This window comes from Accipiter gentilis, chromosome 14 (genome assembly GCF_929443795.1).
Source record: "Accipiter gentilis chromosome 14, bAccGen1.1, whole genome shotgun sequence".
Lineage (NCBI taxonomy): Eukaryota > Metazoa > Chordata > Aves > Accipitriformes > Accipitridae > Astur > Astur gentilis.
Genome location: NC_064893.1, coordinates 8,855,181 through 8,879,400, shown reverse-complemented (window position 1 = coordinate 8,879,400; position 24,220 = coordinate 8,855,181). Strand labels below are relative to the sequence as shown.

At 40.3% G+C, this 24,220-nt stretch overlaps 1 protein-coding gene across 3 annotated transcripts in view; it reads left to right on the top strand.

Moving 5' to 3' along the window:
- The window catches only part of CPNE4 (copine 4), a 244,239-nt gene that overhangs the window by 118,259 nt on the left and 101,760 nt on the right, over positions 1 to 24,220 (top strand). For all 3 annotated transcript variants that reach the window (XM_049817053.1, XM_049817055.1, XM_049817054.1), the window contains exons 3-4: positions 9,037 to 9,216; positions 23,298 to 23,369. In XM_049817053.1, the coding sequence (XP_049673010.1) occupies positions 9,037 to 9,216; positions 23,298 to 23,369 (252 nt within the window). The remainder of the gene's footprint in view (positions 1 to 9,036; positions 9,217 to 23,297; positions 23,370 to 24,220) is intronic.

The window sequence follows — 24,220 nt, the reverse complement described above, 5'->3', positions numbered from 1 at the left end:
CCTTAATTTACGCTGCGTTAATGATGTGCTCTGAAGAGACATTGTGCTTTTCAGGTTCACTGAAATGTTCTGCAACTGGCTTTTCAAAACTGGCTTGAATATTCACAGTACAGCAGCTCATGCAAAAAGTGTCATGCTTTATAACCCAAGGTCAATAGATGTAAAAACATTTATGTTTTACAGTTTTTACGTACAGAAGTTCTCCAATTAGGCTCAGAGAAGCCGCAGCATTTAATTTTGTCCTCAGTTAAAATTTCAGGGCTGGAGTTCTTTGCTATTCCATGCTTTATGCCAACTCTTAATGCACAGGAGGCAAATTAAAATTGCCATATGTGTTTTCCTTACCATCCCTGAGCCTGGACTGGCCAGGCAGTAAGTGAAGGCCTTTGCAGATGACACAGTGTGGGGTTTCCTCCTTTCCAGGCAAGGAGCTTCCTCTGGGAGCTGGTCTCAGTTCAGCAGTTCACCAACCCCTCTGCCCTTTGGTGCTTCCCTTTAACAAGCCAGCAGATGGAGAAGAGTCAGTGCAGTGCCGGCTGCCGAGCTGAGACAGTGACTAGTTCAAGAGGCCAGAACAGGTTAGGGAGTAGCCAGTGACGTGTGTGCATACGTCTGGCAGTTGGGATTCACTTCTACATGAGCACAGCGTTGTTGTCCGAAAAGCAGATTCATTTCCCGGCATGCAACGAGCCAATAATCATACACTCAGGAGAGACATTATTTATATCATATTTGCGCAAAGATGGGTGCTAGGTGGTAATTCCACAAAGCTAGTACACCCTGTAGTTAAGCAAGCAATTTATACACTTTTAGATTCACCCACTTAGTTTCCAAAGTCCTTCCCCAAAATCATTACCAGTAGTCGCTTATCTGCCACCGTTTCTATTGGGCTAAGGTTTTTTTTCCGCTTCGAATTAAAAGCACAGTGTTCTTTTATTCTACAGCGCATGCTCAAGGAGGTGGGGTGTGGGGGTGTAAGTCTTTTAGGTCTTGAATTGAGTCAGTGGTCGTGATCTCCCCTGCCACCTTTACTTTTCCCCTAGTTCATGCTGCTTTGGCAATCATCCGGTGCCTTCTGGGGCAGGATGTTTCCTTTTTATCAGTCTTCAGTTCCTTCTTCAAGGGTATGCGGGCTGGCAAAGCCTGCATCGTTTATACAAAGTAGCCAGGCCTACATAGTGAAACTATTGAGTAATGGTCATCCCTAAAGGACAATGCATGGTGTTTAACCCTAAATTGAGCAGTATCATCACAGTTAGGCTGTAACTCAAACATATGACTACAGCGTGACCCAGAGGCACTGACTGCTGTGACCCTTCCTGAGCTTACGCACCGCGTGGTGGGACCGGCACTGGTGTTGGGGGTCAGCCAGCATTCCCCCACCACCAGCACTATGGCACTGCATTCATGTGTCAAGCAAACTGAAGACTGTATGTGTCATTTTAAGGCATTTCTTAGGGTCAGGAAAGGTGAAGTTGTGTGGTGGGACATGGTTGCAGTCTGCTTCTCTGGGACAGTGAGTATTCTATAATTTATAGAAAACAGAATGCAGAGGGAGCCATGTGAAATAGCCGGTAGCCTTGTGGCTAAGATGGTCCCTGGTGGTGTGAGGGACCAAAATTAGCATTTCTGGTCTGAATCAGACAGAGCAGAGACCTTTGTCTGAACCTCTGATGTCCAGAAGGAGCAGCGGCTGGGTTATTTTCAAACCTTTCCAGGCAAAAGTTTCGTCAAACCTCTGTGGCTGACAAAGCCTCCAAACTTCTTGTTTAACCTACATTCATGTTCCAGTGCCACACTCTTTCCCTGGAAAATGCCTGATCATCTCTGTACTTATAGGGACACAACATCCCCTGTGATATAACCACATGTGCTAGGTGTAGTTTTTTACTGGCTGTGTATACATTAGATGCTCTGCAATCTACTGCTAGGCCAAAATAGCCTTTTAGTCCTTTGTAAAAAAAAAACAAGTAAAAAAACATTTTAAGTGCATTTTAATATTTTAATATTATACACGAATATCTCAATATAAATTAATTGACATTAGTACTAACATGATAATATTTAATATTTTTATATGGTGTTTTTAATATTTTACATGCTTTTTATGTTTTTTTGGGGGGAGGGGTGTTTAAAATATTGTTGGTAGGAAGTAGTGGGTCAGAATCTACCCAGGTTGTGTCAATGTCATCCAACTAAAACAATCACAGAATCATGGCAGAACAGGTCTCCCAGCACTGACAAATGCAGATGGAGTCCCATCAGCAATGTCATCAGGAAACTAATTAGAGATCCAAGGGGGGTTACATGAAATTCTCCCAACAAAGTAACAGTTTTAATCTGTTTGCTTTCACTGCAGTCCATACAGTGACTAAAAATTATCACTCAAGCCCGAAAGATTTGCGTTCCTTGGCATTAGGCTGAGAAGACTTGGTATCCTGTAATTCCTAGAACTATTTGAATGAAATGAAAGTATTTCTTTCCAGAGGAGACTAAACTAAAAGCAGGTATCTAGTGCATTCAGGGACATTGTGACTATGCATTAATGCATTAGTTGACCACTTGCTTTTTTTCTCTCATATCTGAGCTTTCCTAAATGACAGTGAGTGGGAGGGATACCTTTGGCTTTCCAGTATCTTTATGCAACCTAGAAAGCCTAGACTTACCAAGGAGGTCGATGATGACAACTGCACATGGTCCTAAAGCTGAAGGGGAGTCTTGTAGCTTCCACAGAGATGTCTTTTGTTCCAGAAACCTGGGGATTCCCTTGGAACAAGGGTTCCCAACCAGTTTAGCACCTGCTTTCTTCATAGTAGGGATTGAGCATCACTCTTTCCTATCCCAGCTGAAATGAGCTCCCTGTTCAGCTCCTGAATGACATTACCATGATTTGCCACAAGTAGTTAGCACTGTATTGCACCCATGTTTTTTTGCAGGTTTTCTAAGTTTGAGAGCTTGGGTTGCTCAGATGAGACTCTGAAATCTGTACTGGCTGCGAGTCTGCCAAGGAACAGTATAGGTCCTTGAGGGCAAATACTGAGTGCTCAGCTGTGCAGTGGCTATTGTAACTATATAGCATTGTGTTTCTAAGTGGATGAGATAAACTATATGCAAATAGCTATCCACAGTCATATTTCTCTCTTCTTGTAAAAGATATGAGCGTATAAGGCAAACTCCATCCAGGAACTTCTCAAAGGATTTAAGCATAGTATATATTATAAATTATCTGTTTTCTGCTTCAGAGCAATGAAAAATAACACAGAAATTAAAAGGAATTAAGCAGAGGACAGTCAGTGGCCCTGAAAAGAGAAGTGGGCTTTCTTAAAGAAGATCTTTCTAAGAAATAGTAATGCTTGTTTTACTGTAATTCCAATTGTTTAGACTGGAGCCCCTTGAGGCCTGGGCTGTTTCTATGTATTAGGTTTTCCAGTGCTTGAAAGCAGGTCTTCATGGTTGTGACTTGGAGGTTTACAAGCTGTCTAATATTTATATCACATAAATAAAAGAAACTACTTGCAGATAATTTCCAGACCATTCATGTTAAATGCTTCTCTTCCATTGAACCTGTGGCCAAAAGGTTTTTGCTGACATTGACAAGATTATGCTTAACTTTGAGCTCTGCAGCCTAAAAAGAATTGAAGACCTATTGGTTTCTTTTCACTGTTTTCAGACATCAGTTAAACTGAAAACAAGGGCTATAAATTATGGTCACCTTTGCAATGACTTTTCATTTGTGGGATAGAGATATGATGGTGTGAAAGCACTGTTAATAATAAAAAAAAATTATTAATAACTTTCTCAGGAGCCACCAAGTAAAGTGTAAATTGCTTTCTGTTTGGTATCAAATTTTCATGTGAGGTACTGTATCATGGAAATTTTCAGTCTTGTTAAAATTCAGATGACCTAAAAATAATGCTACCCCTTCACCTCTGTGCATTTTGTCATCTCAGCTGACAAATGTGATTCTTCTCGCTTTAATCAGCATTTTATAATGATTTCTACTGAAAATACAGCCTGTTGGTTTTCCCTTGTTGACTGGTAAAATGTATAGGGAACAGTGGGTTTATTTGTTGGGCTAAGAACTTGCTAAAAATGTAACAGCCACAAAAAAGCATGCTTTGGGCTGAATAGCAGCACCCTCTCTCTATTTAATCAATTTGTATGTTCGTGACTTTTTAACCAGTTTTAAAAAACACTTAAGGAAATGCAGCACCAGTATACATTTTCAGACCATAGTTCTGTAGACCGAAGATTTTCCTTAGTTCATGAGACAGCTATATCATTATTGACTATAGCATTGCCATACTATTTCATGAGCCTGATTAAAGTTTCCCCCAAAGAATTGTCCTTTTGGTGAGAAGACAGTGACTTCTCTGTGGCCCTTTGACTTTTGGCTGGTCTTCACCTCAAAGTTGTCAAGTAACAACCACTGAAAATGTGTTGCTTTTGTGCTAGTTATGTGTTTGCTAGAAATACAGTGGAGAGAAGATAGGGACCAGTTATCTGTGTGGGACACTGAGTTCTCCTCACAGCTGATCTGTGCTAAATGCTGAAGCACAGCCTTGAGGTGCAGAGCTTCAGGTCCTGTAGAAAATTCTCCTTTTCCCTGGTACTCAAAGGCATACTGAGAAAGCTTGGTTTATGATCACTTGAAAGCCTTAGATACCAGGTGACAGTAAGCTTCTACGGAATCCTTGTTCATCCTTGTATATGCAATAGTTTATATTCCATCTAATTTTGATAGAAGAATTAAAAAAAAAATCCCCCTCAGGCTGGCTCTTTTTCCTCAACTTCACTTTTCAACTAGTGGTGGAAGATAGAGAGAAGATCCTCAGCCCATAGGTTAACAATGGAATTACTTCTTTGTCAATGAAATGTTAGCTAGGATGGGGAATTGTTTCCTCACTGAAATTACCATGTTTATCACAGTTCTGCAAAGCTGACTGCTTTTCAGTAGCTCACAGACAAAAGATGCAAACAGAATAAGAGGCCTGAATTTTACTATTTGTTTATCTATCTTTTGAGCTTCCTTTAATTTGATGCTATCTGACTGCAAAGGAGGTTTTGCAGTTCTTCAGCAGTGATGGTGGGTCAACAGGAAAGCAGGCAAACAATTCTGCTAACTGTCCATCCACGGTGAGCGGTACAGAGAGAAAACAAACTTTCAAACCCAGCTTCCAGCTTCCTCTGGGTTTGACGAGAGGGTTCAGAAGGCCCAAAGCAAGAAGTCCTTTTCTTTTCTATATTTTAATTCCTGCTGTTGAGATGGTGCTTTACGCTGTGGAGGCCTACTTTGGTGTTTGTATGTCATTCGTAGCTCCCCAAAGAGAAGCTCGCAGGGTGGCTGCATCCAGATGGGCCTGCCAGGTAATCCTGGCTGCTCAGCAGGGTGCCACCTTCTGTGGAGTGACACGGGCCTAAAGTGATGAAGAAGGAAAGCAGCGTGAGTCCATCCCAGGAGGTGAAGATGCAAGTCCTTTTCTCTGTATAAATTGTCCTTGAAGGGAAAGTGCAGGTAAAGCTGTACCATGAAGCAGATGTTCAGATTGTGGTGTCAGCTGAAGCACTGCTCTTTTTAAGGTCAGTTTTAACTGTTGGTACAGCCCAAAGGTGCATGTAGCTGTCAATTGTTTCTTTTGAAAATTTGTTCTGCTTTAATAAGTTGGAGAAATTCCTTGTTCTAGCGAAGTCCAGAAATAACAGATGGCTCATATGTCAGGCATCAGCAAATCCTAAAGCTGTGGGCATGACCCCTGTCCATGTCCTGTTGAGAAATCTACCTGCCTTCAGGATTAGGTTGCCCAAGAGTTTGGCGTTTTCTGTAACGAGACCAAAAGTGTAAGTTCCTTTTGCTTGTAACATACTGTTGTTGGACTTAAAAGCTCTATTCTGCAAAAGTAATGGAGATCTAATGTGGTTGCTGGTGTTCTTCATTGTGTTTTGGAGAGCATTCAAGCTGAGAAGTTCTAACTTTCTGAATGTTCAGTTGATGAGGCTGGGCAAAGCTGAACTGTGTTTTCTTGAAGCATTTGAGCCTTCGTCATCCACGCAAGTGGAAGTGCTGTTATCAATTTTGGGTGACAGTGGGATTAAGGACATGTGGCATGAGGTCAACATCTTGTCAGACTGCTATGGACCTGTGTTTCGGGTCAGCACAGAACATGACACCAGATTTTGCTTGAAATGAAACAGGTCCTGCAGGTATTGGGGTAGGTTGTTGTGGTCAAAAACAAGTCAGCCTTTTTTTTTTTTTTAAGTGTCTGCAGCACTGTAGTTCATGACCTAGATGATTATCAGCATGAAACTGCACCTAGCAAATAGTATTCTCACCAGTTTTCTTTAAGGTTTCATGCTCATCCAGCACTTCTAAAGAGAGCGTTAAGGCTTTACAGTTGAATATGAGAGCAGGAAGACTCAAGAAAGAACAGCCTCTAATAAGTGACAGAAGTCAAATGGAGATTATACCTTGTGTTTATATAGCATCTTTTAATCTAGAGCATTCCATGAGTTAGTGAATTTATCGAACTGTTCTGTTCACCAGTGCTGCTTCGTCATGAGTCACTCCAGCTGGTTATCAATGCTTAGCCCTGCAGCACAGTAATCAAAGCAAGGGAGTGGAGCTGGGATTCTCATGCTGAGGACCCTGCCAGACTTTCTAGCCAAAGAGTAGGGTAACTGTGAAATACGCTGACAAAGCAGACTGGAGACAAGGTAGACTAATAGGCCTAATGCTATTGCATGTTGCTGACTGCTGAGAGAGGCATGAAGAATTTTGTATCACTTGTGGAGCTGTTGGCATTACTTCTTTCGATACAGATTTTTCTCACGTAGTCCCATGCTCTGACATGTTGGCTTGATATATCATCTCAGTAATGTGGGAAGACTGGGGAAATTCAGTGAAATGGCTATATTTCAGTACTGTGTCTGTCAGTCACAGGCTGGAGAAAAGCAAACAGTGTCTTATTGCTATATGAAACTGAAATTCTTAATGTCCCTGTGTATAGACCTGTACCTCCATCTTATGGCACTTCACTCCCTTGAACAGTCACGTATTTAACCTGTGTTGAGCACAGATGTAAATCTTGCTGCATTTCACAGTGGAGAACTATTTCCCCACATTCCAGCAGCAAAGTAGAGATGAGGAGAAACAATAACAGAGAAACTTCAGTTACTGCCTAAGGAGATCTGCCGTACCAATGATGCATTTAAAATGATGCCATTAAATTAAGTTTATATACATACAAGGAAGGAGTTTAGGAGATTGCTGTGGCTATGAAGAAAAATTTAAAACTGGTCATTTAAATGTTTCAATTATTGAATCTGCTGATGCTCTATTTCATGAGATGACTGCTCTTCTGCAAGTGGATAGAATCTCTTTCCACTTAGAAGAGATCTCAGGGACATCCCATTGAACTGACTGGTCATCTGACATTGGGAGTATTTCATGTTGTAGCAGTAATGGTGATTTCAAGTGACACTGATTGCAAGTGGAGACCAAAAAATTTTTGAGATAGACTAAGCACCTGAATGAAGGTAGCTGGTATCCTTTCTTACCTATGTTATTCTTATTATGCTTTGCATCACTGTTATCAGAACCATCATTTTTAGCTAGTCTAAGCAAAGAGATTAAGAATTGAATTTGTAAGTAAAGCTGCTTTCTTTTTGTGATGGTCTCCTCTTGGCATAGTCAGAGCACATTGACACAGCTGTGTGAGAAGACAGCAGTGGTAGTACTGGTTTGCATCTGTTTGATGACTGGTAGCATCTGTTTGATCATAAGCTAAAGAATTTCAGCTGTTAGAGCTGTCAATCTGACACCTTTGATGAGCACTAAAATAAATCTGTGCTACCAGGAACTGCTTTTTTTTCCATATCTCTCCCTCCTCCCCCCCATGCTTTTGATTGGCTTGACTCTTTGTGTCCTTGCTGACAACTACTCGCAAGGCTAATGCATTATAAACTCTGAAAAGTGAAGCAAGTGGCTGTCATTTTTTGCACAACAGATGTTCCTGATCAGGAATCAGACAAAGGATCTCATCACTTTTCCTCTGAGCAATTTAATTTGTCTTTTCCGTGGCACATGAGCCACCTCCTGTCTAGTGACTGATGCGCCCAAGTCCTACTTCATTTTAGAATCAGTTCCTTTAATCTTGCAGAATTATTAGGGTTTTTTCTGTGCCAGAACAAAGGGAGTGGAAAAAAAGGAAATTGCTTTATTTCTTACAGTGTCACCAATAATGCATCGTAATGAAAAGTAGCAAAGGCCTACTTCAAAAATAGGAAACCCAAGTACTGCATTTTAAGAGAACTAGAAAGTACTCTATAAGCACTTTTTTGAAGAAATAGCAATTTAGATTTGATGGTGTTTCTTTAGCAATTGTAAAGCTCAGAGGTAGGGATAAGCATTGTATAATCCATCAGATTCTTGAAAGTTAGCGAGGTGGAAAAATGGATATATTTTTTAAGAAAAGTTGTTTGCTGTGGATCCAGTTCTCCACTCTTTAATCATGCAAGTTGTCCAAAATGAGTAATTACTGGGGGTTTTGCTTGCTTTTCCATTTAGTTTGATAAAACTGTATTGCTGTGCTGCTGTTTTGTAGTGATGGATGGGTACTGCTGGACGTGTAAATTCTGTAGCTACTTTATAGTTAATTTCCCAGTTATTAGTCTAGCACAAGACAGTTGTTTTGCCTATGCACAGCTCCTGACTCTGCCACCTGACTGATCTAGTATACCCAACAGGGGCAGTGATTGCTCATCCTGTGAAGGAAGCTGTAGGCTGTGCCCCGTGTTCCTACCAATATCTGCCAAAGACTTGCTGAAAGAGAGAGGCAAGGGAACTTGGCCTTATCTTCTGCATGTGGCCAGCCCTGTGCAGAAACAGCAGCTGCAGCTGCCCATAGAAATGGTAGTGTCCGTGGCCACGGTCACAGCTGTTAGTCTCAACAAATGAGAAAACTGTATTTCAGGAGCTCATTGTAGTCCATCACTGGTAGAAAGAGAAACCACTCGTATGACCTCTTTTCCATTTGGCAGGTTGACAGAACAGAAGTGATTCGAACCTGTATAAATCCCATCTTCTCGAAGCTGTTCACGGTGGACTTCTATTTTGAAGAGGTGCAGCGGTTGCGGTTTGAAGTCCATGACATTAGCAGCAATCACAATGGGCTGAAGGAAGCAGATTTTCTTGGTGGCATGGAGTGCACTCTTGGACAAGTAGGTATCACTGCTGTTTTTCCCCCTCATCGCTTATCTTTTGTATGTATATGAAATGTATCGCTTTGTTAAGTGACTGATGGGTGAGATTTGTCATTTGTGACAAAATTCTTAATCGGTGCTTTGAACAGGATAATTAAGAACTTCTGCTGTTTTGATTTACTGTTGTAGTATAGCTTCAAGTCAGGCAGTGCTATAGGAAACTGATTGTCAGTCATTGGCCTTGTACAGTAAGAGCCCAGGCTCATTACACCAGTGGTGAGAAATAGACTGATTTGGGACAAAGTTATTGTTCCTAATGTTATATGGGATTTAAAGCAAGTTCCAAGTCCAAGAAACGTTTACAAATACACTTTATTCACATAGGGTAGTGCCTGGTGATGTGGCAAATAGAGACATAGGTTTGGATTCATTTCCCTGACTCTCAGTCATCCAAAAGTTAGGTTGTCTAGACTAAGTTACTCTTCTGATTTCCATCTTTAGTTCAGTGGAGAGAATCAGACCATTCCAGCAGTTGATTCATTCCACCTGAGACACCCACCATAGATTAGGATAAATTGTCTTCAGGAGATACCTGTCTTTCGCCATCACTTATCAAGAGAGTCTAGACAGCTGGCTTAGAGTAGATACCTAACTTTTAAGATGACTGAATTTAAGGCTGATGAGTCCTACCCACAGGATTGATATCTAGAGGTTGTCAGAGCCTGGTCTGCAGTGAATTCCTATATTGCTGACTGCTAGCGCGCTGCAGTGTCCTATTTTTAAAAAGGGAAAAAAGGAAGACCTGGGGAACTACAGGCCAATCAGTCTTACCTCTGTACCTGGCAAGATCATGAAGTGGATCCTCCTGGAAACTATGCTAGGGCATGTGGAAAATAAGATGATGATTGGTGACAGCCAATGTGGCTTCACTAAGGGCAAATTGTGCCTGACAAATCTGGTGGCCTTCTACAACAGGGTTACAGTGTTGGTGGATAAGGGAAGAGCAATGGATGTCATCTACCTGGACTTGTGCAAAGCGTTTGATGCTGTACCACATGACATCCTTGTCTCTAAAATGGAGAGACATGGATTTGATGGATGGACCACTTGGTGGATCAGGAATTGGCTGGATGGTCACACTCAGAGTCTTGCGGTCAATGGCTCGATGTCCGAATGGAGAGTAGTGATGAGTGGTGTTCCTCAGGGGTCGTCGGTGTTGGGACCGGCACTGTTTAACATCTTTGTTGGCAATGTGGACGGTGGGATTGAGTGCACCCTCAGCAAGTTTGCCGATAACAAAAAACTGTGTGCTGCGGTCACCATGCTGGAGGGAAGGGATGCCATCCAGAGGGACCTTGACAGGCTAGAGAGGTGGGCCCATGTGAACCTCATGAAGTTCAAATAGGCCAAGTGTGAGGTCCTGCACATCAGTCAGGGTGATCCCAAGCACAAATAGAGGCTGGGGGATGAAGGGATTGAGAGCAGCCCTGCAGAGAAGGGCTTGGAGGTACTGGTGGATGAAAAGCTGGACATGAGCTGACAATGTGCGCTGGCAGCCCAGAAAGTCAAGTGTATCCTGGGCTGCATAAAAGAAGCATGGCCAGCAGGTCAAGGGAGAGGATTATGCCCCTCTGCTCTGCTCTCATTAAGACCCTACCTGCAGTACTGCGTTCAGCTCTGGGGCCCCCAACATAAGAAAGACATTGACCTGTTGTAGCTAGTCCAGAGGAGGGCCACAAAAATGATCAGGGGGCTGGAGCACCTCCCTTGTGAGGACAGGCTGAGAGAGTTGTGATTGTTCAGCCTGGAGAAGAGAAGGCTCCAGGGAGACCTTATAGCAGCCATCCAGTACCTAAAGGGGGCCTACAAGAAAGATGAGGAGGGACTCTTTATCAGGGACTGTAGTGATAGGACAAGGGGCAATGGCTTTAAACTGAAAGAGGGTAGATTTAGATTAGATGTAAGGAAGAAGTTCTTTACTGTGGGGATGGTGAGGCACTGGAACAGGTTGCCCAGAGAAGTTGTGGATGCCCCATACCTGGAAGTGTTCAAGGCCAGGTTGGATGGGGCTTTGAGCAACCTGGTCTAGTGGAAGGAGTCCCTGCCCATGGCAGGGGGGTTGGAATTAGATGATCTTTAAGGTCCATTCCAACCCAAACCATTCTATGATTCTATGCCTCTACTGGTAAATACTGTGATTAGGAGCATCCTGGCATGTAGTCAGGTATACCTGGATGTGAAGAGTAGATGTATCAACAGGCATTTTATGTGCCACAGTATTTAAACACAGTAGAACAAATTGTTGTGGATAGGTACCTGCTGAGTGTAATTAAGAAAATGTCAATGTGTGAAATAGAGATATTTCCTTAAAGTGGTTTGTTTTGTCCATCATGCTCAAAAGTTGCCCTTTTAAATAAAACAATAGTAGATTATCTCTTGAAGAGTTTGAGTGGGAAAAGTCTTAGTGCAAGGTTTTGGGGAGGAATTTTTTGGTGTGTTTTTAAGTACTAGAAGTCTGTTCCTGCAACTCAGAAAGGCTCTTTCTACATTCTGGTTTCCCAGCTTCTTCAGAGTGTCCTGGTAATGTGCCAATTTGCAGAATGTTAACAAATATGTTCTGTACAATTGGAATGATAGTCAGATCAAAAAAGCCCTAAAATATTGGAGAAGGTACTAAAGTTGAAAGTGCAAACACATTTTCCTCAGTTAGTAGTATCATCTTAAAATATGGTCTGCAATTACATCTGGTTTATAAAATGAAGTTTGTTAAGGAACTTTACATCAAAAGAATGTACCATACTCCAGTGAATTAAGCTGTCCATGCTGTATTACTTAAATAAAGTGGCATTGTTAAATAGTAGGTTAAGATGCGTAATTAAAAACTATGCATTTTTAAAATATGTTATTTTTCATTTTACAGTTTATTTCTAAGTAACTGCATAAAACTAACACCTAGTAATACCATTTTTTAACAATTAAGTTGTACAGTCATACAGTAGCTACTTAAGCAAGGAAACTAAACTGTGTTGTGCTTGTAACCTCACAAATATTATTCTGAATCTGAAGCGTATTTGTGAAATTATGGGACACTTTTTTTTTTTTTTAGCAGTGTTGTCCTCTAAAACACAACAGAGCATGAAACATCCTTTATCCAGACGCATTTGTGAAAGAAGTTGTTAAGGTTTTACGTTTGGCTTGGTTTAGGAATATAGCTATAGAAAGAGCAGATGAATTCTAGCAAAGTTAACTTTTCTAGTTTTTACCCTAATTTTAGCTATCTGTGCACAGAATTCCTACCTGGAGGACATTTCTTATCAGAATTGGAGCATGCAACCAGCTTGTTCTGATAAAAATCTGTTAATTCTTGAGTTCAAGGCTGTGTCTGGATAATTTCATCCCACATGAAATAACTTTGAGGAAGATATGATTGAGAAACCTGTGTGAGGCTGGAAGCCGAGACTAAACTGTGACAAACTGTGGGTGTGTTTTCAGTTGATCCTAATGAAGAGCTGAAATTGGAGGGAAAGTTTAGTGCAATTTGCTTGAAATGCCATGCAAGGAGGTAGCATAGACACCTGGGAATGTGTGCTCTTCCTGTTAAAACCATAAAGTAATTTAAGTCAGAAGGGACCTCTGGAGTCTCTAGTTCAGTCTGCTGCTGTAAGCAGCTTGTTCAGGGGCATGTCCAGTCCCATTTTGAATGTCTCCAAGGATGGAGGTGTCACAGCCTCTCTGGGCTTTGTCCCATGCTTTGCCACCTTCACAATAGCAATGGCTTCCTGTCCCTAGAGTTTGCCTACCTCTGGCAAGACCAGAGAAAAGCAGAGGTGTAATGAACCCTCACTCCTGTGTTATGTGGAAACATTTACAAATACTTGTCGTAGCCTTCAAGTGGCAAAAGAAAGTTTGAACTGGCAAACCAGAAGTAAACAAAGCAGGGATGACTTAGCCATAGCTGGTCTTGCTTTGGGAGTAAGGGAGTAATAGCATCTGCCCACTAATCTTCTAGGTCTTCAATTCACTCTAAATAGTTGCTGTTCTTCGCATAGGCACTGGCAAGCAGATGCACCTATGTATCTTTGAAATGACAAGTAGTGAAATCACAAGCAGTAGCATTTTAACTGCCATTTTGGGGCACCACTGTATAAAGATGACCTCTTGCTTTCATATAGGTCTTTAGGTGCTATGAGTCAGTTCATCCTTGGTTGAGGTTTTACAGATGTTGTCTGTAACTAAGGAGAGTAAATTCTTCCTCCATTTCCCCTTTGTTTTTCCCTTTCCCCATCCCTAAGGCACTCCACTCACCCAGTGTAATCACTTCCAGCTGAATCCCCATCTAATCACTGAAGGTTTTGTATTTCTGTTGCTTTTTAGTTGCTTACAAAAACTATGATTGTTTGTTTCAAGGGGCAGGAGGTAAATTTATTATGTTTTTATATAGTGGGTTGGGGGTTTTTGTTTATCAGAAAACAATGGGGGAAAAAAAATCTTAGATGGACAAACACTGTCTGAAATTTGATAGCCTAATTTTCATGGTATTTAGCTGGATAACAAAACCCCAAACCTAAGTCCTTTTCTGCTTATGTTTTAGTGCCTTCATGTGTTCTGAGCCTCTCTAAAGCTCTCTTATTGGAATTGTTCAGTTATATATTCCATAAACTTTATAAAACATTGAAATTGCATCACTTAGTACAGTAAGGGCTCAAACTTTCTAATAGCCAAAGTTAACTTCTTAACCACACAGGAATTAAGTATCAGGAGGGTGGCTTATGAACACTTCTTTCCTCTGAAGTTTCACCCAGAAGTCTCAGCCTGATCTTTAAGGATTCATAAAAATTATTTCAATGAATAATCATTTTCTGATGAGAACTAAACAAACTTACATTGCCAAGACATACTTGATTACTGCTTAGCTGTGCCTGCCACATCATTAAATTACAGGAACCAGTAAAGTTGTTACTTCTTAAATGCTGTGAACCATCCCAGCTCTGCATTATGGGAATAGCCTTTGTGGCTTTTCTTTCATTCCTTACCACAGGTGATCTTTGCCATTTTCAAATTTGTGATTCCATTCCTTGTTTGGTTTCTTTTAATTTACAGAAGTCTTAAAATATTGTTACAATACACAACTCCCTTACTTGCTCAACTAGTAGCACAAGTAAAGAAAACTGCAGAGGTGTAAATCTTTTCCTGCCAAAAACCTTTTCAAGTATTAATTATTTAGAGATTTAATATTTCCCATACATGCACTTATATACAAATTATATTGAAAATCTTCCTCTCAGTAATGTGTATTATTGTTTCTTGTGTGCTTTTAATGATATATGCCATTAGCAGATTATGCACTTGAAAATGCTGACTGATTATTAGTTCAGTTTCAGCCATTGTAAATCCCCTTGCTCTTGAATTATAGAAAGGCTAAAAGAGCCATGAGTGCACCTGAATTAATTAAATTGAAGTAGTCTGTACAGAATATTTGTTTAATAGACTGTTGACTGCTTCTGTAGTGCAAAAGACATAGGACCAGTTTTTTCAAAGTATTTGAATTCCTAAATCTCATTAGATGTCTGTATGCCTCCTTAGGTATCTAAATACCTTTAAATACTTGGCCTTTGACCTCCTCCAAATGAAGTTGCTCAATTCATTAGTGGAATCAATAATGTACGTTACTAGATATGAATGTAATTTTCTATCACGGTGGACTTAGAGCACAAGCAAATCATCAACGCAGCACTTTCCCTAACTTATCTAACCATGTACATACCTCAGTTATCCCCAGGAAACTCTTGGTTTGCCACTGCAGCATGATCTCTGAAGCTGTAAGATTTTTCAGTTCTACATGAATCTTGCCAGTCAAAGTTAATGGAATTACTTGTACAGTTTGTACTGCTTTGTTTTCACATACTTAATCTTTTTGTATGAATTACTGTAGCAGTCTTTAGAAAAGTAATTTGAAATTTAGTTTGCTATTATAATGAGTTGTTATTATTAGGACTAATTCTAATAGGGCTGCTACACTACATACTAATTAAATTCAAAGACCCTTTATGCTATTGATAAGCTATTTCCTGTAATAACGTTATTGCCTCTTGTGATAGGGATATCACAAGAGTTTTACTCAGTGTTCTGTTTTGATTGACTATTTTCACTTACAGGTCTTAAACAAAGACAGAGATAGGTGTAATTCAGTGGTAAATAGACTGTGAGCTGATCAGTACTATAGAGAACAAAAGAAATCTTGAAGGGTGATGAGTATGGTAAAGAAAGTATCATATGTACAGAGAGGATGATTATAGCAATAAAACTGGCTCTACCAGGAAACAAGAATTCTGTGAGCAGTTAGATAGAATGTAACTTTCTTCATTATGGACATATGCATCTGAACTAGTTCTCTTGCAAGGATTTCTTGGTATCTGTGTAGAGGTGAACTCATCTCCCAAAACTTTTTTTTCATGAGGGCGGAGTAAGGTCACTGGCATCTACCTGCTGTCTGGTCTCTCTTCATGTTGAAATCTAGCATGCTTCATGCATCTTTGACTATCTGCCACCATTCATGGAAATTATTTGGTGGGTTCAAAAATGGCTGGGGGATAGATAGCAAGACAGACAGAAGCACATCAGAGTTATACAAATCTTGCTTTGTCAAAAAACAGGCTAAAGATGAACATGTGAAGAAGGAGAGAGAGTTCTTACATTGTGAGCCAGAGCTACCTCAGTTCTGCTGCCCTTGCTTAAATCGGTCATTTACCCACACAGGTGAAATGTCAGTCAAGTCTGTCATTTTATTTGTCGGTGTTCAAAAGCTTAGAGTATTTTACTCGAATGGATTAAAGTAAGAGTGCACTAATATTGTAACCGACAAGCTTCAAGATAACATTTCACAAATGTTAAATCTCCAATCATTTGTCTAGCCACTCTGGTTGTATCATTCTACTTGCAGCAATATCGTGAAAGTATTACAGTCCTTCACTTGGGAGACTTTGTAGCTGTGAAGAAGGTGCTTTAAGGGTTGTACTTATTTTTATGCAAGAAGGGGAGAGCTTAAGAGTAGGTGTAACATAACTAGTAAATACTTTTGATATGGTTATGTCCTGAGTTTTACATATCACAGAATCCTTCTCTTGCTGTACACTGAGGATAAAAATTATTTTGGAAAAACAGTCAAGCCATTTTAATTGTATGTGCTAAAATCACTGCCCCAACTTGGCAAGAAAGCAATTGCTTGTCAAGAAAGGAACAGAACTCAGATAAAAGATGCTTTAGGTAGGCCAGCTGTGCATTTTAGCACCTTTTGTAGCAAACAATTCAAAAAGCTGTACCTTCAGGAGCCTCTGAAAAACTCATTCAAGTCAACTGTTACTTTAAAAAGGCACGTTGCTGTACAGTGCCGAGCAGTCTGAACTTGGAGGCTGAAATTTCACAAGTACTTCTCTCACTTTTTGAATTCAAGAAATGCTGAGCACGACATGGTACAAGCAAAAAAACCCCAACAAACTAGTGATTGAAATAACCAACGCAGTGGTTCCTCCCCAAAAATGTGGAAGACACATTTAAGAAGGCTTAAATAGCATTCATCCTCTCTCTACAAGCAGTGGGGTGCAAGCAAAGAGGATTACCGTAAGATAGAGACAGACTTCTTATAAAGTGGGTTTGAAGCATTTAATGTGTTAGTAGCTATTAGTTAATTTAACTGGAGGACAGCTGACACTATATTACAAGGATTTGAAGACTCCCCTTTGAAAAGGAATATGTTTGTTCACTTTTCTACATTGAGAAAATATGGAAGGTTGATGATGTAAGGTTGAAGACTCAGTCTTGTCAGTTTGAGGTATTAACTGAGCCCATCTTAAGACACTAAATCATAACTAATAACTGAGGCAAAATGCTTGGGAAAGACAACTGCAGGGCACAGAATTAGCCCTTGCTGAAGTTTAAGGAGGGTGGAGGAAGCAGAGCTGTGGTACTGTGGAATGTAAATCATATCACAGAGAAGTGCAGTTTGGGCAGAATGTCCTTCCAAGTTGGCCTCACAACCACCACCACAGGGAGATGTACAGACCATTGTGAACAAAGTAGTGCCATGTTTAAAAAAAGATGGTGATAACTTAGTGTAATACGCCACTTGGGGAGCACATGCATAGGGTGAGCAAAAAGATGAGATTAGCTCAGAGAGGTTCAGTAGACTATCAGTAGGTAGTATCACAGCTAAAGGTGTGTGGATTAGCAGTCCAAAACCAACTGGAATGTTCGTAAGGCTTAAGCTGGACACTGGTGCATGGGCTAATGTGGTGCCAAAATCATGGACAAGCCTGAGAGCTTACAGTGGTCATTCTGCAGCTAGAGAGGTAGTTCAACTGCAATTTGGAAAGATACAAATTGAAGTAGTGCTGGGGGCGGGGGGGGGGGGGGGGGGGGGTAATGCTTGTTGAGTTAGAAGCCCCATCAAGCCACAGAGCTGATCAGGGATCAACATCCACTGAAGGGCACTTAGTTGCCTAGAGAAGAATTTGCAGATTTTTGCAAGGGTCAGTGAGAGATTCAAGAGAGACATGTTTGGAAAGAGCATGATAGCTACTTTTCTTTCCTTGACGTATCAACACAGTTCTAGGGGATGCTGTTTAGAAAAACACTCTGTTTCTGCATGTACCACTGCTGTTTGGTGGGAGATTGCTTCTCTGGATTCGAGGTTGAATTGTGTGTGGCAGCAAGGGCTCTGCACTGGGCAAGTGAATGCATTTGACAGTGAAGATTCAGTCTGTGTAAAAGGCATTTGGATCAAGGGAAAAATGCTAGTATAATGTGACTAGGTGGTCTTTACAGTCCTGAAAAGAGTTGGTTCTGCTAGAAGAAAGTTAAGCAACTCTGCAAGTCCATGTAACAGGAATAACACATCTTGAGAATAATTAAGAGAGGTGCTGGGAAGTGATTGTTCAGCTAAAGCTATTTGTCTGACTATCCCAGCTGTCAAGGAAGAGATACAAAGACATCTTCAAGTTGTGTACTGTGGAGGGAAATTTGTGCTTAACCTGGCTGTCTAAATAAGTAAATTTGGGGTTCCTGTAAGAAAGTCCAATGGGCAGAAGAGGCCAGTCTGAATAAAGAATTTCAGACATTGAAGGAGTTATTTAGAATGATCCTAATCTTCTAGTTTTGTAACCACAAAGCTAAGTTGCATACACTCTTACATGTCACTAAGGAGACCATTTCCCCAGTCCTTGGTTCTGTCAAAATCGGAGACCAGTGGTTCACATGTCATGTCACAAGAGTTAACAAAAGCCAAGTGTCATAGCGCATAAATAGAAAAGGAGCTATGGCTATTATCCATGGATGTTTCAAGAAGCCTTTAACAAAAGAATATTGGTGTTATGTCCAGAGCTAGATATTATACAACTCAATTTAATTGAAGCAAGTAAATAAAAACCACACAGCTTTCTGATCCCAGAGGAGATGTGGAGTGTGACCATCAGGCCTCTGGCTCAGGGTGGCATCTTGCAAAACTGAGTGAATGCTGTCAAAAGAACTTGGACCAGCCCCAGCTGTCAATGTAAACAGGATTTCTCAGTATGATATATGGGATTTACCTGTTCCTGCCAATGCTAAATCACTAGGTTAAAAAGCCATAATGAAATTTTCTTGTTAGTTTGATTTATAAGCATTGGGAATTCTGTATGATAATATTGAAAGTTACCCCTATATTTGGTTAAAGAAGGACCACATAGAGAAATATATTTTAAAAGGTTCTTAAACAAGCCAGGTAAAATAGGTCATTATATTTCACAGCTCATCTTAGACAGTGCTGATTAGTCACAACTCAGACATAGGAGAGAGTAAACCTTCATCAGAGTCCTTGTCTCTGAGTGACTGCTAAGCAATGCACTGTACACAGCTGGTGTCAGTGCCTCGGTGCTTTTATCCAAAACGTTGCATCTGTTCATACTTTTAAAATAAAAAAAAGCAAAGCACCTTTTATATATTTTAAATTGGAAATAGGATCAAATGGCAACTTGTGAATCCGGATTTAATTACAGCAATATCGATCATCTGTTCAGATCTGTCCTTAACCTATTTGGGCTTGTATGTAATAAGGCAAATTAAGATCATCTTCAGGGAATTTCCCACCCCCATCTTGCCACGGAGCTGATACCCCTTAGCACTGCAGACCAGAAATCTAGTTGAGATTATGTTCTGTTGGGAGAATTGCATATTTGATAAATAGGAATCACTTCATGTGCATATCCTCCCTTTCTGAAACAGAGTAGTGGCTTTTACAAGTCTGTTCCTATTCCTATCTCTTGCAAACATATTGAGTATATGTTTTCTTGGACATGGGGCAGACCAGAACTGGGTAATAGTTTATATGGGGCTGTAGTTGCAAATAAACTTCGCTTCCTAAGTCTCTTAGCCTCACCTCCTCAATCTCTGAAGTTTCTACATCCATTTGTTCACTGGTAGGCTATGCTTCTAATAAAATGTTCATGAAAAAACATGTTCTGGAAATGTAATGAGGTTTAATAGTGCTGAACTGGATTCTACTATCTGTGTTTTAGAAAGAAGAGACACATTTACTTTCTGCACTTCGCATCAGTTTTGGACAAAGCACCTTTTTCTCTGAAGTTCTAAATGGCAAGTTTTTGAAGCAGGAGTCAAACCAAAGACTCCTGACAAATGGAAGACCTGTAGTTAATTACCTTCTTGTAAGCCATTTTGCCAGTTCAGCTATCTCTGTAACTCTGAACTTAGATAAATGCTTTCTAGGCCCTCGAATTATTGTTGTTTAGGACTTGCTGTCTGACAATCAGGTCAGCAAATGCTTTTTATGATAATGTTCAGAAGAAGATTCACACTGATACACAAACAATAAATATGATACATAACTGATGGCAGCTTCTTTAGAAGTGGTTCTTTTAACCAATGAGAGCTGATTTGTATAGTGCACGAGCAAAAAGGGCAATTTACTGCTAAGGAAAATAGATTCCCTGAGGGTTATTGCAACAGTAGTCTGCAGATCCTAAATTGCTAATTACAGTTTGAGGCAATGATGTTGGCACATTGTTGCCAGATGCAAGATTCGTTTTGCTGGCCACTTAATTAACAACAGGTAAACAGGTGCACCCAAACACACGTATTTATGTATGCAGAGTGCCTATTATGTCACAATGATGCTAATGGCTTAGAGGGTGAATCTTATTAATGCGATCTACTAATGAGAATGTCAGAATAAATTATCTTCTCTGGAACTGTGAGCCGCCTATCTGCCACCTGCATGGGAGCTCCCAAGTTTCAGGTTTCTGTCTGCCTGATGCCTTTTGAAAGCTGGGATGCTTTCCAAAGCAGCAAAGGGGGCTGTAGGAATTTGGGTGGTTCAGGGGGGAGAAGTCTTGCTGTGTGTAAAGGAGGCTAGCTGAAGGACAGGTTCCCATCCTCTCATACTGGAGGTATTTATATGTAACATATCTGAAAAGGTTTCTGGTACACAACACCCACCCCTTTCAGTGGAAGAGCTTAATGTATTTTACAAAGTTATCTGTGCGTCTTGGGGAAGGGGGAGAGGTCATAGAGATAAATGGACCCTGTTCCCCAGCTGCCATTATTCATTGTCTGGTTGGTACAACACCCATAGTTTAATTATCTATTAAGAATAATCTTTTTTATTTCTGTATTACCTTCCATATGAGAATCTCAAACAAGGTTTTTTAAATTGCGCCTCACAGTTCACAGGAGCACAACAATTTGTACTTGAACCTGTTTAGCTGGCAAGAAAACAGAGGTATGAGTGACTTAAGGGGTCACAGCAAATAATCTTTCCAAGATCATAGGGAAGAAAAAGGACATCTGAATCCTGGAAGTACTGGTCATCTTACCTGTACTCCTGTCTGTTGTTGCCACTGACTGATACTGGTGGTGAAATCCAAAAGTCGATTTGGAAAAGTGAGTGAGATGATGGCAGCAGGCTGGTTTATGGAAGGCAGTCCAAAAAGGATGAATGTTAAATTATGCACTTAAGTAATAGCCAGCTGCAAAAATGCAGGGTAAGAAACAGCTGGCAATCTGAAATGGTCATAAAATGAACATTAGTTAACAGTATCATGGTGTTCTTAAGTCAAATGCAATTCTGGAGTGTATGGGTAGGATAGCTTGCAAGACACAAGCTCTTCTTGCATAGAAGGACCAGGAGTATTATGTCCAATTTTGAGCATTACTCTAAGAGTAGGATACGGGCCAGTCTTTGTGGTCTCAGCAGAGAGCAGCGAGAACGGTTTGAGGGCTAGAAAATTTGGTCAAAAAGGAAAGATAGAACAAACTTGGGTTCTGTAGTCTGAAGAAGACTGTGGGGAGTTGACATTAGTCTTCAGATATAAAGATTGCCCGAAAGAGGAAGGGAAAAGGTTTGTTTTATTTATTCATGGTGCATTATACAGAAATAATGGGCTTAAACTGCAGAGAATTGAGTTAGCTATTAGGAAAATATAGTTACAGTAAGGATAATGAACACCGTAATAAATTGCCAGCGGAGGGTGTTTCCCTCCACCTCTGGATATCTTTAAGAACTGATTAGGCACACATTTGTCAGGTATGGCTGACCCTGGTGTAACCAGTCCTGCATTAGGACCAAGAAGCTGGACAGAGTGATTCTGGATGTCCTGTCCAGCCCTGTGATGGCTCTCCTATCTCACATTTAAAGCCCATTTAAGACTTGCTTCTGTCCTGCTGCCTTTGTCATGACAGTAGCTGAGGATAATCTGAGGTGCTGCTTTTCTTTCCTGTTCAATTCAGCAAACTGATGGGCAGGACAAACATGTTTCGCCATGGCTAAAATTTACGTACTAGTCACTCTTGTCTCACAGCATCGTTTTTGCCTGCCCATGAATTCGCATTGCACACTCCTCTGGCTCTGGCCATTACCTACTGATGTGGTTTATTACTGACATGTATGATGCCCAGGATTCTAATGAAGGGCCTGGAGCCATTCTTTTCTCTTGATGATTGCTTCTCTTACAACTAATACTTCCACATATTTTGCTAAAGATATCCATTTGTGGATCATTTTATTTGAAGTGTTACAGATCAGCCATCCAGATGAAGTTGTCCAAGTAATGATGGATGTGGGAAAGGACTGTTTCTAGTATAAAAGCCGCTTTCCAGAGGTTAGGGCTTTTTCTAGAGCAGAATTCTTTTGCTCAGTATCTGTGCAGCACAATCCTGCTGCAGTACTGTCACATTAAAAATAATATTAATTGTGATTCTTAAGCTGTGTTTGGAGTTACCTCTACATCTGTCTATGTTTTGCAGTTTTCTAATTAAAAAATAAATTCATTAATACGCATTAACTTTACAGAGAAGGACCTAATATAGTAGGACATCACTGTAGCTTACTAATTGTGCATTATTGTAAGTTTTTTTCCTTTTCTAATATTTTTACTGGTCTAGTTTTACATGTTTCAAGGATGTTAGGGAAATTTAATTATTACTGATATGGGAAATAACATCTTTTGTCAGTGCCATTCTGATAACATTTTTTTGAAGTACATTTATAAATTGGTCAATGGACAAGTTCATTTGCGATGCTGAGTTCTAGGGGAGGTCTGTTACCTGGCAAGCAAAGGAGACAATTGTGGAACTAAAACTGTGGTGCAGATTGCTTCTGTCCTGAGTTTAGAGTTGCAGATATTTTGAATAAAATAAATGCCTTCTCTTTGAAATAGATTTCAATTTTCTATAAAAATAAATGGGTTTTGGAGGCGTCTCTGATAGATTTGCTGTGTACAGCTCCCCTCTTACTGTCTTAAGTCTAAAGCTTACTTTTGTCCTGCTGTTGCAATCATGGCAATAATTAAGGAAAGTCCAAGATGTGGTTTCCACTATTCTGTCCAACTCGGAGAATTGTGTTCTTCCCATTCTGCTTGTCCTTCCATTGCATCCTGTCTGCAGGCTTCCCAGGGAACATTTCTTCTCAGTTGTGGTCTTACTGTACTAACTCTGATCATGGATTAAGACATTATCTTGATATCAAAAAAAAGGCAACATAAAAATGAAATCACAATAAGCCACGTATTTACTACAGATTCTAATTTTTTCCCTTTGTTTTTATTTTTGTGCAGATTGTTTCTCAGAGGAAACTCTCCAAGTCCTTACTCAAACATGGGAACACAGCAGGAAAGTCATCCATAACAGTAAGTCAGTCTTAAATACACTCTTATTTTCCTGTTATTTAGAAATATCTAATGTGACTAATTCTCCCTAAAAGCATCCTCCTAAGTCACCAGAACAACCCTTGACTGAGAAATGTATTTAAATTGTTTATTTATCAGATGACTTGTACTGTTTCTGACAAATGCTTGTTGTAAGGAAATGGCAACAAATAATGTACGATTTGCACAAAAGCCACCATATTTACTACTAAGGTACTTTGATGACGGCAAGAAAGTTGTGCTGTTTGATGACTTGTTGAAGGTTGAAGGTCTAGAACCTTCAGAAATTAATTTTGACCTGCTTTGACACACAAAAGAGTCTGATGTTTCTCAGCCCTTGGCTTTTTCCAGTTTCTAAAAAAACCCAAAAAACAAACCAACTCAGAAAACACACACATGCACCCAGCAACACCAAATGCAGAAGCTTGATGAGATTAGGTATTTTAGCTGTGTTGTAATGCAATTACGGACTGGATAGTTATAGCCCCATGTGTATCCTGAAATCTGCAAATCAATGTATTACCTCTCTTTCATCTTTCTCTTTGCTGGCTTGTTTGGGAGATCAAGCTTGTCTGCACTGAACCTAGCATGCTTGTGACATTTGCAGCTCTGCATTAAGACAAAGACTATAATAAAATATTCTGCTTTGGGGACCTCTGCTCTGTTGCCTCATGGGGTTGAGAAGGACTTTTTTGCTTTATGTGCAATTAGCCAGATGGGTTTCTTTTGGCTTGATTGTTTGGATTTTTTTTCTGCCTTCAGCCACAGAGGAGACAGCAGATTGTGAGAAATAATGCTTTCTGATCGCTCAGGGAATTTTCTTTCTTAGATGT